This window comes from Zootoca vivipara, chromosome 6 (genome assembly GCF_965207765.1).
Source record: "Zootoca vivipara chromosome 6, rZooViv2.hap1.1, whole genome shotgun sequence".
Taxonomy (NCBI): domain Eukaryota; kingdom Metazoa; phylum Chordata; class Lepidosauria; order Squamata; family Lacertidae; genus Zootoca; species Zootoca vivipara.
The window spans coordinates 14,895,297-14,909,275 of NC_142589.1; the positions used below are offsets into that span (position 1 = coordinate 14,895,297).

The window sequence follows — 13,979 nt, forward strand, 5'->3', positions numbered from 1 at the left end:
GAGTGCCACACTTCTGTTTTGAGTGCCACACTTCTAATTTGAGTGGCACACTTCCATTTTGAGTGTTATGCTTCCGATTTGAGTGCCACACTTCTGTTTTGAGTATTATGCTAAGGTCTGTCTGTTTTTGCTATTTATTTTGTGTTTTTGCGGCTCTTTTTGTTTTGTTTTTGTGACTGTGTGGAACCCAGTTCAGCTACTGGTTGATTGTGTGACTGTAGTACATTGTTTATTGCTTTTACTTTATGGATCAATGGTCTCGTTAGATAGTAAAATTCATGTTACATTGTTGTTTTTAAAAGTCTGGAATGGATTAATCCATTTTGCATTACTTTCTGTGGGAAAGCGCACCTTGGTTTCGGAACACTTTGGTTTTGGAACAGACTTCTGGAACGGATTAAGTTTGAGAACCAAGGTACCACTGTACCACCCTACACCCAGAGGTCTCAGGGAGGTTCACAGAACAAAATCAAAATATAAAACCACAAAATATATAATCAAAATAAAAACAACCAAATAATATCTGTAATATTGTCTCCCTTCCGCTCAGGATTTTGTTTAAAGTTTTTCTGATCAGGTTCACAAGACTCTTAACAAACACATTTTTGCCAATAGTTGTGAGGTTCATCCCATCCCATATAAGACAAATAGATAAACAATTTAAAAATAACTATGAATATAAAAACAGTTTAAAACAACAGCAGCACGTGCCTAAGATCAATTATTTCTGCGCTCTTCAGGGTGCTTGTTAAGTGGTTTATAAACTGTTTAAATAAATAAAAGTAGTTTGTGCATGAGTGTTGCCTACTCATAGTTCTTCCCCAGTAAACTACTCAACTTTACACCCTTTGGCAGGTATTGTGCTCATTTATTTATTTATCATTATAAAAATTAGACTCTGCTTTCCCCTCCACAAAGCATCTCAAAGTCACTTACAAATAAAAAAGGAGATGTCAAAAGAACTATAATCCGGCCATTAAAACACATTTGCAAACTAGAAAGAGCAAAACCCAAAGAGCACCACTCACAATGAATATGTTTACAAAGTAAAATGTTTTCAGTTGCTATAAGAACGCAAATAACTTTGTGCATTGATTTTCCCCATCTTTGGTCATTTTTTATTCCTTTAAGAGGGCAAAGCCTGGTAGTATTCAACTAAGATTTACTCGGAGAAGACCCACTCAAATGAATGAACATGACTAGGTTAGGTCCATTAATTTCAAAGCGTCTGCTCTGAACAAAACACAACTGAATACCAACCCTAGTGTGGAAGCACCCGGAGGATGGCGTGTGGGGAAGCCTGCAACATTATTTTCTTCTAGTAGGGCTCCTGTGCTACACATGACAAGCAGAAACTCAACAGGCAAAGTTCCTATGTGCTGTGAATTACTTAAATTTATACTGTCAGTTTATACATCTCTTCTGGATGCAAACAGAAGGTGGAGGCAGGCAAAAGCCCAGAAAAGAGAAATAAAGGGTTTTAAACAGGGTACTCAGATAAGAACATAAGAAAAGCCCTTCTGGATCAGGCCAATGGCCCATCTGTTTCAGCATCTTGTTCTCACAGTGGTCAACCAGAGATGCCTGTGGGAAACTCAGAAGCAGAACCTGAGCACAAGAATCCCCTCCTCTCCTGTGGTTTCCAACAAATGGTATTTAGAAGCATTACTGCTTCTGATTGTTGTGGTAAAGCATAGTCATCATGGCTAGTAGCTGCTGATAGCCTTGTCCATGAATTGGTCCCATCTTTTTTTTTTGAAACCAAAAAAAGCTAAGTTGGTGGTCAGATCTGAAAGAAGATGAGGGGCTCGTGCACCTTTAATTGTTGTGTTGAAGAGCGAACACCCTTTTCTATGAAACTATTAAAGGTGCAAGAGCCCTCCCCGATTTTTGCACCCTAGTTTTAAATATATGTATAACAAATAAAATCTAATTATCCAAGCAGAAGGTGTAAGCCAAGAGAGCACATTGAGAAAGAAGGCTTGTGATATTTTTTTTAAAAAATAAATAAAAATAAATCCACTTGAGCTCTCCAAGCAGAGGACTGCTCCACTTCCTCTTCTGACCGTCTTAAGCTGCACCTTTAAAAGTCACATCACGTTTGGCGGCCTGATTATCCATTAACCTGATGTGAGCTGTATTTCCTGCGGGTGGCGTTTCTCCCCTTATTACTCCAGCTCTTTCTTTCTTTTTCTTTTTCGCTTTTGCAAAGAAGACAGAAGCAGAGCAGCAGGCAGGGAGCCAGCCAGGAGCGAAGCTAGGCTTTCTCTTCTTCTTCTCCTTCTCCCCCCACCCTCTTTTCCTTTTCGCAAACCCTTCCCTCCGCTTCCCCCTCCCCTTTTTCCTTATCAGCAATTCAGATCGCATGCAAATTCCCTCCCACCCCCCCACCCCCTTTGCCTTTTCTCACACTGGAGAGAGAGGGAGAGAGAGAAGCAGGGGCAGCAAAACCAGAAGAAGCAAATCTCTCTTTCTCTCTCTCTCACTCTGCCTCACCAGAGCTAGAAATCCATCCCTTTCTCCCCTCTTTCTTTTAGCTTTCTCCTCCCCCCACCAGCTTTCCTTTTAACCCCCCTTTGCAATAAAAGTAACCTTCCTTTCCTCCCTCTGCAGAATCCCATTTTGGGGGTGCAACTGTGCAGTTTGTAAGGGCTTGATCCTTTCGCCCTCTCTCTCTCCAGCAAAGCTGCTTCCCCCTTTTCTCCTCTCTCTCCCGTTTTTTTTGGAAGCCTCCTCTACCCACCCACCCATCCCGCGCCCGGATTGCTTTTGTGCCGCGATGGGGTGGGAAAAGCGAGCCGCCGGGTCCCCCTTCGCTGGCGCTCGCCTCCTGCGCCTCCTCTTGCCGCCGCTGCTGCTGGCATCGTGGCTGGGCAGTTGCAATGGAAGTTGTCCCGAGAGGGAACTGGAGAGGAGGGAAGAAGAAGCCAACGTTGTCCTCACAGGGACGGTGGAGGAAATCGTGAACGTGGATCCGGTTCATCAGACCTACTCTTGCAAGGTAATTCGGGGCAGAGGGAGGTGGGCTCACACACTCAATCGGCTGCGCTTCCTGGCTGGGTTGAAACCTTCCAGAGTCTCTGTGTTGTGATCTTCACTCTCGTGCAAAACTTTCTCTCTCCCTCTTTTTTTTTTTTTAAAAAAAAAGATGATTTGTAACCCCCCCCCCCAACTTGTCGATCTCTTAATTGCAAACCTGCCGCTTGGAACGAACTGGGTTGGGGAGGAGTCAGGTTTGGAAAATATTATTTTCCCCCCACACCCACTCCTATTTCCTAGACTACAACTTACATCCGAGTAGCCCCACTAGACATCTTTGGAACTCTTTTTTTTTGCTGGTATTTCTGGCTGAAAGAGGCCAACTTAGAAAGAACTTTATTTCCGACGCCAGGCCCTTAACTGCCTTTTACATTGATTGCACCCCCCCCAAAGAAATAGTTGAGTTTTCGGGTGGGCGGGCATGGACTGAAATGCTGGGTTTTTTTCATGTTCAATAAGTGAATGGACAAATACATTCCTGCACCCCCATTTCAAAACTCTTGGAGAACTAAAGGGTGATGTTGCTTTTTAGTTGAGTGACTTACCACTTTCGAAAAATTAAAAGATAGAAACTGAACATTTTAAAAACAAAAGGTGTCTCTGAGGTATGAAGTTCTTCTTTTGCTTGTTCACGGTTATGTTTTTGGTACATTCCTGGGGAGTTTATAAAAGTGCAAGATTTTTTATTTTATTTTTTTGCTGCCAAAGAAAATGCAAGGAAGGTGTTGTAGGAGAACAGTGCTCTTGGTGCCGGTGACAACGCTCACTTTGAGCCAGAATAGGATAGCGGCTTGTTGAAACCAGTAATTTAAAAGCACATTTTGAAATGGGCCGAAGTTCCAGATAAATAATTGCTATGTATTATCCCACCCCCACCCCCCCAAAATAAAACCCACTGCAATACTATAGAACACAGAAAGCTGCCTTAAACTGAGAGTCAGGCCACTGGTCTGTCTTGCTCAGTATTGTTGACATGGACTGGCAGCAGCTCTCCAGGATTTCAGACAGGGTTCTCTCCCAGACTTAGGGTACCTTGGGGATTGAACCTGGGACCTTCTGCATGCAAAGCAGATGCTCTACCACTGAGCTAAATCCCATCTCCGTATGCATGGATACTTATCTGAGAGCAACCACCACTGGGTACAGCAAGTATTTCTTCTGAGGCCATAGGATTGGCTTTGTTAAGTGAGCGAATATTAGTTCAGTGGAGCTCAGGAATTATTTCCCACTTTCCCACTTCCTTCTGAGTAGTCCCAGTGGGCTCCAGCAAGATAGCTTGCTCACAAGTGTGTAATTGCGTCTCACAGATACCTAAGAATGACCTTGCTCTGGGTCAAGTCTACAATCCCACCTCCATAAGTGTTAGGGGCATGAAGGCATTGCTCCTCCTCTTGCAGTTGTACTTTGCAGCTGGTATTTCTAGATAGGCTGCCTCAGAATATGGAAGTTCTATAGTTTTCACAACTAATAACAATTGATAGAACAGACCTTACCGTACCCAACCTTGTCTATAAGCCTTAGGCTAGTAAAAAACAAATGCTTTCCATTAAACTAGCTTGCAAAGGAGGGATGGATCTCAGTGACCTTTGTCTAACAACCTCCTTGGTTTTCATGCTGACCTTGGAGGAAAGGGTTTAGCATCCTCTGCGACTAAGGCAGAAATAGATGGCTGCCGGTGGGGTAGAGTGAGCCATCCCTGTTCTGCCAACCTGTTCAAGTCACCTGTGTGGAATTCCTTGTTGCCCACAGTGACCCCGCAAATAGTAATACCGTATGCAAGGCTGACGTAACCTTCAACATTCCCCCCCATGATCCTATGTTAAAGCCATCGCTTCATCCTTGCAACAATGAGTTCTGCAAATTCATTAAGCGCTGGGTGGTGAAGCCTCCTTCTTCCTTCACCCTCTAGAATGTCTGTACCCTACCACAAGATAAGAGGTTTGTGGGCTCTGTGGAGTCTTAACCCCCCCTAGATCCGCAAACTTAATTTAAGATGACACACTTGGACTTCATCCAATTTGGTCTCGGTGATGTCCAAGGCTGCGTACACACCATACATTTAAAGCACACCTCCCCCCAAAAAAAGAGATATTGGGAACTGTAGTTTAACAATCACGGAGCTACAGTTCCAAGCACCTGTAAACTACAGTTCCCAGGATTCCTTGGGGGGGAAATATGCACTTTAGATTTATGGTGCGTGCACAACCCAAGTAGCTAAATCTGCCTTGAACTTGGTGTGATGTCAGTTCAATTCTGGACTGTATTCAGCCTTAGGACAGCATGGGGCATCCAAACTAAAAGTACCCCTGGACATTGTGGGTGGAAGGCTACCAACTTGGATGGTTTTAAAAGAGGACGAGACAAATTCATGGAGGAGAAGGCTATCAGTGTTTATCAGCAACAATGGCTATGTGCTCTGTGTCCACTGTCAGAGGCAGTACGCCTCTCCAGCAAATGTAGGAGAGGAGAGTGTGGTTGCGCTCGGGTCCTGCTTTCAGGCTTCCCATTATGGCATCTGGTTGGCCACTGTGAGAACAGGATGCTGGGCTGGATGAGCCTTTGCCCTGATCCAGCAGCGCTCTTCTGATGTTCTTCTGTTCCGCTTTGAAGGTTGCTTCCTTCCACCTCTATGCACAACGGCAAGTTTAGGAAGCTGCCTTTATATACCATGTCAGACTGTTTGTTCATTGCAGTCCAGCAGTTCCTTCACCTGCTTCCTGATCCTGTTAACCGTAGATGCCAGGGGGATTTAACCTGGGACTGTCTGCATGCAGAGCCACTCAGTTTGGGTCGCCGTTCTGTAAGTCTAAGATGAAAGAATGGAGCACTTTATGCGATGTAAAGCAACCTCCCTCCGACCCCAGATAATTTTGGACTCCAGATCACATCAGCTATGGCCAGCATGGCCAATGGACACGTATGATGGGAGTTGTAGTCTAGCAGTGTCTGGTAGGCGCCACATTGGGGAGTGCTGATGTAAGGCATAGTGTCCCTGCAAGCTTGAATCACTCACTAAAATCTGCAGTCCTAAAATAAGTATATGCAAAGTTCATTTGCCTTTGGATGCTTTATCCTTGTACCCAAGGAAGTTGATATAAGATGCTGCTTGATACCGAGTGAGACCACCGCTCCAAATAGTTCAGTATTGCTACCCTGACTTGCGCTGTCTCTCCAGGGTTTCATATGGGAATATTCCCAGTCCTGCCTGCAGATACTGGGGAATGAATTTGAGACCTTTTGTCCTACAAATCAGATGCTTTATCACAGAGATATGTCCCTTTGTTTAATAGGATTATAGGAAACTGCTTTATACTGAGTCAGACCATTGGTCTGTCTAGCTAGCTCAATATTGTCTACACTGACTCGCAGCGCCTGTCCCAGGATTTCAGGCAGGATAATATTCCCAATGCTACCTGGGGATTGAAGCTGGCATGAAAAGCTATGGTCGCTTCCTGACTTCTTAGGGTGTGTGTAAAGATTAAAAAGTTAATTACCCACCATTGGAGGAGCCCACCCTCTTAGGTTTCTTCATGAACCACCGCCGTCATAATGGAAGGAGGCAAGCTGAGAACACTGACTCATGCGGAGGCACAGCAGACAGCCTCCCATCTGTGAAGAGCAATTACTTGAACTTGATTGATTTAAATATGTCTGTCCATCTCTCCCTCTCTCCCCCTGATTTCACAGTGGATTAATTTGGAAAGGTGAGCACCACCCTCACTTCATGTTGCTTGTTGTACTTTTAAACCAGCTGATACCGGTAACACACACTCACACACACAGCCCGCAATCCGTTTAGATCTCAAAGTCGGTGGAAATGTAATCTTGAGAATCGCTGCACCAGTATATTTCTGCTTTGATTGATGGCAGGTCTTTTCTTTGTAACCTTCCTTCTTCTAAATCTAAACAAGTTCCTTTTAAAAGAAAAAAGCAAGGACACATGTTTTTCATTGAACAACTTGAAAAGCTTCAGTACATAATTATGTATTTTTAGATGGAGAGTAGCCTTCTTAAAAAGTGCGGCTAACCCCGGAGCAGGGAACATGTTTGCAAGACTGCTTTTAAGCAAACCCAATTCCAAGTGTCTGCAGTAGAGCACATTGACTTTATACTTCCAGGCTGGGAAAGCTTCAAAGCCACCAGCTTGGAGGAGTGTAGCATGTTCCCTCTTCTTCCACTAAACCTGTGTAATTAAAAAAAATGATACAAGAGTGACCCAGCATGGTTGCTGACAATTTCTTTTATTTATATTGCAGTGTTAGTAGGCATGGAGCTTTCCTAGAGTAGGATTAACCCAGAGAGCCCTCTGCCCCACGGAGCTCGCAATGCAAGTTCTGGCAGGGGAGGAATTTTGATAGGAAGGGAAAGGTCACACCGACTGCGTGAATATGTTTGGATGCCATCATGCTGTAAAATGTTCCTCAAGATTAACCCGTTGCTGCAGACTCACTGCTGATTACCACTGCAAATAACCCCTGCCGCTACAAGCTACCGGTATAGCTTGTGTTTGGTATTGGAACAGAAATCTTGGTTAACTGCAGGAAGATCTTCTGTTTCTAAGTATCTGATGATGATTCCCCCCCCCCCTTATGGACCAACACAGCTTCCTTTAAAAAATAATAATTAACACACTATTATTTATAAGGATCAAGGGTATTGAGAGCAGTGGAGGTTGGTTTATCACAGGGTGAGTCCATGTGCCTGATTTCCTCCTTGCAACCTGTCTAGGGGGTAACCTTTGCTGTCACTCGGTCTAAGTATCACCCTACTAGAATCGAGCAGGACATAGTGTGGGGACAAGCCAGGAAGAAGTAGCTGGCTTTATTTCTCATTAGGTCAACTGAATATCATTGACTCTGACTTCACCTGCTGTTGGCCCTCCCTGGGCTTCCGTCCCGTCACTCCCAGTGGCCATCAGTCAAGGGGTAATTTTGAACGTACCATTTTGTTTAAGGGTTGCTTTCAAGACCCCCACTGATTTTGGTGGGGGGGGGGACAAAATGAAAAAAAAAATACTGTATGGATGCAGAGCTGGAGTAGGCAGAGGCCAGCTCCCTGTCGGAGATGTCAGTGAATCCCTCCTGGCTCATCACATCAGTCATTTGATGAGTGAAGAGCGGGCAGTAACCCCCTGTCCTCCGCTAATCTACCCAGATCTGCTGAGGGGGGTGACAGACACTGTCTGCTTGTGTGTGAGCATGCAAGAATGTGGGTTGACTGCATCCACCCCCTCCCCAGGCTGAATCTGCCCCACAGGCCAGAAAAGGTTAGCCCAGCCTCTGGTATAAGTGAATGGAAGCCGTAGGCTTATGAAATTAGCTCAGTGATAGTGTGCACACAAAATGTCTTCAGGTAGCACCACCTGGAGAGTGTGGGGATTGACCCTGGGTTCTTTGGCATGCAGAAAAGATGTCCTCCAGCTGAGCTGTGCCTCTCCCCACATGTTTGTGTGGAGGTATGAACCTAGCTGATTCCAAATTTGCATGGCAGCTGTTCCTTCAAAGTGTGGAGCATGGAGCGGGGGATGGCCTGAGGCACATAGGAAGCTGTCTTCTACTGAGTCAGACCAATGGTCCATCTGGCTCAGTACTGTCCAGGCTCAGCAGCTCTCTGCGGTTTCAGATTGCATTTGCCTGAATTGTTGTTGGCTACGGATTGCAGTGATTGCCAAGCTACTTCTACACACCTTAAGGGCGTGAGGGAAGGCTTTTTTTGGGGGGGGGGTGTTTCTTGTTCTACCAAGTTATTTTGGGAATGGCAGCACATTGTAGTCCAAGAACAGCTTTTGTAAATGATGGTGGTGGTGGGGGGGAGGTTTTGCTGTTCATGAACGGGAACTCAAAATCTCCACTGTGTGTGTGTGTGTGGCCAGTTGCAGCCCATCTTCCCAAACACCCCCTTTTGTCTGCACCCCAATAAATATTGGAAGAGGGAGAACTGGGGTGAAATCCTTTCAGAGCTTTACACCTTTCTCTATCTGGGTAAAGCTATACCTTGGCAAATACAGATGTGTGTGTGTGTGTGTGTGTGTGTGTTTTAGATGGAAAATTGGAGGGTGAGAGTGAGGCCTAATCCAGCACCTGCAAAAGACCTCCCTCCCACAAGCAGGGCATGCCTCTGTTCCAAAAGCTGGGCAGGGGGATGATGACCTGTTTAAAAATGGCTTGGGGAGGTTGTATTCATATGGGTAAATCAGCGGGCAGGGCATAGATAAGCCCTAGAGCTTCCAGTACCCTGCCTTTACTTACCAGATAATTGTGAATCCTGTGCTGGACTTGGCAAGTATAGTTGTGTCCTCAACCGAACCTGCCTTGCAGGGCTCTTCTGAGGATATTACAGAGGAGAAGCGGTGGGGATGGTGGTGGACCCATCTGTGCCATTCTGAGCCCTTTTGGTGTGAAAGAAGATGAAACCAAAACCAGGACCTCATTTTTTGTTGTTGTTGTTTAGTCGTTTAGCTGTGTCCGACTCTTTGTGACCCCATGGACGAGAGCATGCCAGGCACTCCTGTCTTCCACTGCCTCCCGCAATTTGGTCAGACACACATTGGTAGCTTCAAGAACACTGTCCAACCATCTCGTCCTCTGTTGTCCCCTTCTCCTTGTGCCCTCCATCTTTCCCAACATCAGGGTCTTTTCCAGGGAGTCTTCTCTACTTATGAGGTGGCCAATGTACTGGAGCATCAGCTTCAGGATCTGTCCTTCCAGTGAGCACTCAGGGCTGAGATCTCATAGAATCATCATTATATCTAAGGCGTACAACAACAACAACAACAACAACAGGATCTAGGCCTCTACTGGTGATTAACTGGTTTGCCCATTGCAGCTTCATGGGAGGGAAGATTGAGATTATGCAGGCATTTAATGTATAGCATAGGTGTGTTGATTAAAATAAATAAATACAAATCTTTCATCGGCCAATTTGTACCTAATTTTCCTCTGTCAGTGATTGGAGGTTGCATAACGGATTGCATACAACACCCTGGATTTTAACCTGTTTGAGGTGTTGCAGTGAGAACCTTTGGCCGGGCTGCTTCACGGCGTGATGTTCCCCCACCTGCCGCCTCCAATTCTGCATCTCCCCCAGTTGGGAATGTTTTAAAAAGGACTGGGTGGTCCGCTGTCAAAGTGTTCTCTGAAGATATGCTGTGCATTCCGCTGACGTTTCTCCATCTCTGCTGGTTAAATCCTAACCCTCCCAGGCTGATGCCACCAATATACACAAAAGATGAGTGAGATACCGCCAATGAAAGAAATTAGAGCTAATGCTATTTAAACAGTTGCGGATTGCTTCCAGGCATTGCTTTCCCTGCCAACTGATTAAGAATCGAGGTGGGGGTGGGGGGAGGAAGGACAGAGGGCAAATGCTGGGATGGGGACTTGCTCATCTTGCTTCCCTGTTGCTGGATGGAGTGACTAAGCGAGGAGAAGAATCAAGGTGTGTGTGTGCACGCGCCCTTCTGTGTGTTGACCCAGGTTCATTGTCTGCTCTCTGAGTCAGAAGCCAGTGGTCGAAATACTTGAGTGTATGAGCTGTGCTCCCCCCTCCCCCCCTTTGCTCAGACCAGCTCCTGTGTGGAATGTTGTATCTGATCTTTTGAGTCACACAGGGCTCTTTGTCAGCATGGGGGGTGGGGGGAAGAGGTGTCTGTGTGTGTTAGGTCAACAGTCAGTGCTTGCTATTTTAACCCAGGTGCTCCCGCTGCACCCCCTCCTCATATGTGTCCCTGAGAAAATTGCATCCCTCTGCCACATGTTGCAGACAGCTCTGTTCCTTTCCTTCCTGTCCTGCTTTCCATGGCTGATGTTTCCCCACCCCCCCACCCCTGAGTATTCGGAATGTGTGGTGAATATTCCGTGATGTCATAGCAGTCCCATGGGAGTGGGTTTGGGAGATGGGGATGTGAAGGCAAAAGGTAATAGGACTTAACCCTTGGTCTCCCTTAAAAGGCAGACCTCCCCCCTCCCCTCCCTGTGTGTGTGTGTGTGTGTGTGTGTGTGTGTGTGTGTGTGTAAGAAGGGGAATGGCTGTCCAATTAACCCCACACACATTTTTAATAGGAATTCTCCATCCTCAGCTAATTGATTGGATGTACCCATTAATGCTCCCAGCTGTAATTTAAACACAAGATATTTGGTAAAAGCACTTTTGTCTTCCACGGCCCTTGCTCTCCCTGTCTTTATAAATCTCTCTAAAGCACACTTTTGTCGCTGGAAGGGTCTGAACTGCCACTGTTATCTCCCAGGCTTGATCTCCTTATGTCTCTTTCTTCACAGTCCCCCCCCCTTTAAAATAAATTCTTCACGTGCCTGGTGACTCACTGTGCAAGGAGTCTTAATTGCCCTTGATGAGTTCAGTGTCTCTGCACATATGACCTTCCCATCCCATCCCATCCATTCATCCCCCTCGTGAGAAGCAGAGGGTTGAAAATGCTGCTTGCAGAGTTTGACCCAGCTCTCTCTCTCTCTCTCTGCAGATGCTGGAACACAGGTTTTGGGTTTTTTTTGCCTTATGCTGAGTCAGACCCTTGATCCATATAGCTCAATATTGTCTGCACTGACTGGCAGTGGCCTTCCATGGTTTCGGGTAGGGTTCTCTCCTGGAGATGTTGGGGGTTGAGTTTGGGACCTTCTGCATGCAAAGCCGCTGCTCTACTATGGAGCCACATCCCTTCCCTTACAACATAGAAACACAGGATGCTACTTTTTGCTGGGGCAGACCATTTGTCTACCCAGATCAACATCGTCTGCATTGATTTGCAGTGCCTCTCCAGGGTTTCAGGCAGGGGATATTCTCCCCGTCTTACCTGGGGACTGACCACCTCCTTTTAAGGCATACCACTGAGTCACAGTGTACTCATACAAAATGAATAAATCAAGTGACTTCTCTTTATCAGAGGTGGGCTGATGGGGATCTACTGGTCAATCTATAACTCACTTGCGGTAGATCAGCAACAATTCTGCCTTGTAATTGATTAACAGTACCAACTAAAAAGACAGAGGGGCCTTCCCATCTAAATTACTCTGCTCAGATAAATTATGCTTGGGGTGGGAATGACCAGGAGTTAGTGGGGAGGGCCATAGCTCAAAGTTTAGAGCATCTGCTTTGCATGCTGAACGTTCCCAGGCTCAATCCCCAGCGTTTCTATGTTGGTTTGGGGAAAAGACTCCTGAGACCCTGAAGTGCTGCTGCCAGTCAGTGTAGACAGTACTGGGCTTCCTTAGTTCCCCATCCTATGTGCACAGCGTACCCAAGCATCTCTTTGCATTCAACTGGGATGTGAGGCCAGTCTTTGCCTTCCCTGTTGAGCTGCAAATCCCTTTTTCTTGTGCCTTTGCAAATAAAATGGGTGGGGTTCATCCTGTGGTTTTCTTTTTTCCCTTTTCTCTTCCCTTGCCTCAACTTGAATCTGGGGTAAAGTGTACCTGCAGGGCACACCTTGGCAAGCAGCTGGTGCAAAGGGCCTTTCATGCCTCCTTTGGCATAGCTTTGGAACTGGCTCTGTTCCCGGCAGGGAAGAGATGCATTCCATAACTCTCTGCGGCTTCAGGTGGCCCCTCTTAACCTGAGCTTCGGCATGTTTATTACCACGTTCTCTGTGCCCTGTCAGAGGCAGCGAGCTCGCCCCAGATTATTCGCAAACAGGCACCTTTGCTGGTGTTAAAATCATGGAAACAAAACCCCCAAGCTGATTACAGTGAGAAGGGGGGGACAAGCTATGGTCTGTGATTGTTCCTCTCCACTGAAGTGGGTCTGGCAGTTCACCAGTCTGTGGAAAATGTTTGCGCCAGGAAAACAAGGCCTGCAGTTGGGATTTTTGACACTGAAAAGGGGGTCAGATTTGCTTTTAGGTGCCGGAAGCTTGGCACTTTTTGTGTGATTTAAAGAGTACTGTTATCCCTTGTTTGTTGGTTTTTTAAAATTGAGTGCAAGATGAAGGAGAGGAGCTTTGTTACACCCTCCCTGCAGCTGTAAAAAGACCAAGGGTATGCATCAGGCTTGGGGGGGCCAAATGCAGACCCCCACCCCAGGCCTTTCCACCTGGCCCGCAGGGCTCTCCCCATGTCATGCGCCCCTCGGCTTGCTTCACACATTCCTCAAGTGTTGTGGTTTTTTTTTTGCCAGACTGGAATGTGCCCTTGAACCCTGATCATGCCTCTTGGATGGAGGGTAGACAGCGGTATGTGAAACTAGCCTACCGTAAGAACATAAAATTTACATTTGTCGCTCCACCCACTTTTACTTCTGGACCCGCCCACCACCAGCATGTGCCCCCCGAAAGGTCTCTGTGAGGGGAATGTGGCCCTCAGGATGAAAAGGGGTCCTCATCTCAGCTTTAGAGTTCTCTGTTTTGGTTCTGAGTGCCTGTTTTTTCCTCTCATGGAAGTAGTGCCGATACGGCAAACGTCAATGGTTTGTAGTGCTGATACGGCAAACGTCGATAGTTTGTCTTTGCTGTCTCAGATTGTAGAGGTTCTCTCTCTCTCTGTATGTATGTGTACTGCAATAGGGAATTGCAAGTGGCCGCCTTGCAACATCCATGTCTATAATGACGTATACTTGAGATGTGCCCAGACAGGAAATAAAAAGGCCTGTGGATTCGGTTATGGCATCAGATCAAGTCCTCCTGTGCTCCAGCTTGCCTTTCCACCCGTGCCAATGGTTCTCTTTTCTCGGTAGCAGAGATGTAAAGCCACCCCAAGGAATATGGGGCTGGGGCTTTGGGGGTTTGCTACACATGGACCTGGCCCAGTTTTCAATAGGGGCGGTCACTGTTGAAATATTACGGTGTTGTCTAAAGGTGTGGAGTCATAGGAAGCTGTCTTCTACAGAGTCAGGCCATTGGTCCCATTAACTCAGTATTACTTGCACTGACTGGCAGTGGCTATCCAGGGTTTCATGTAGGGGATAGTCCCAGCCATACAGTACTTGGGGATTGA

General features: G+C 46.3%; 1 protein-coding gene across 1 annotated transcript in view; it reads left to right on the plus strand.

Annotated features, from left to right (window-relative positions):
* Positions 1-2,428: 2,428 nt before the first annotated feature.
* AGRN (agrin) overlaps positions 2,429-13,979 on the plus strand; it is a 238,378-nt gene continuing 226,827 nt past the window's right edge. Inside the window, exon 1 of the mRNA XM_035118024.3 lies at positions 2,429-3,001. Within this exon, the coding sequence (XP_034973915.3) occupies positions 2,780-3,001 (222 nt within the window). The 5' untranslated portion in view covers positions 2,429-2,779. The remainder of the gene's footprint in view (positions 3,002-13,979) is intronic.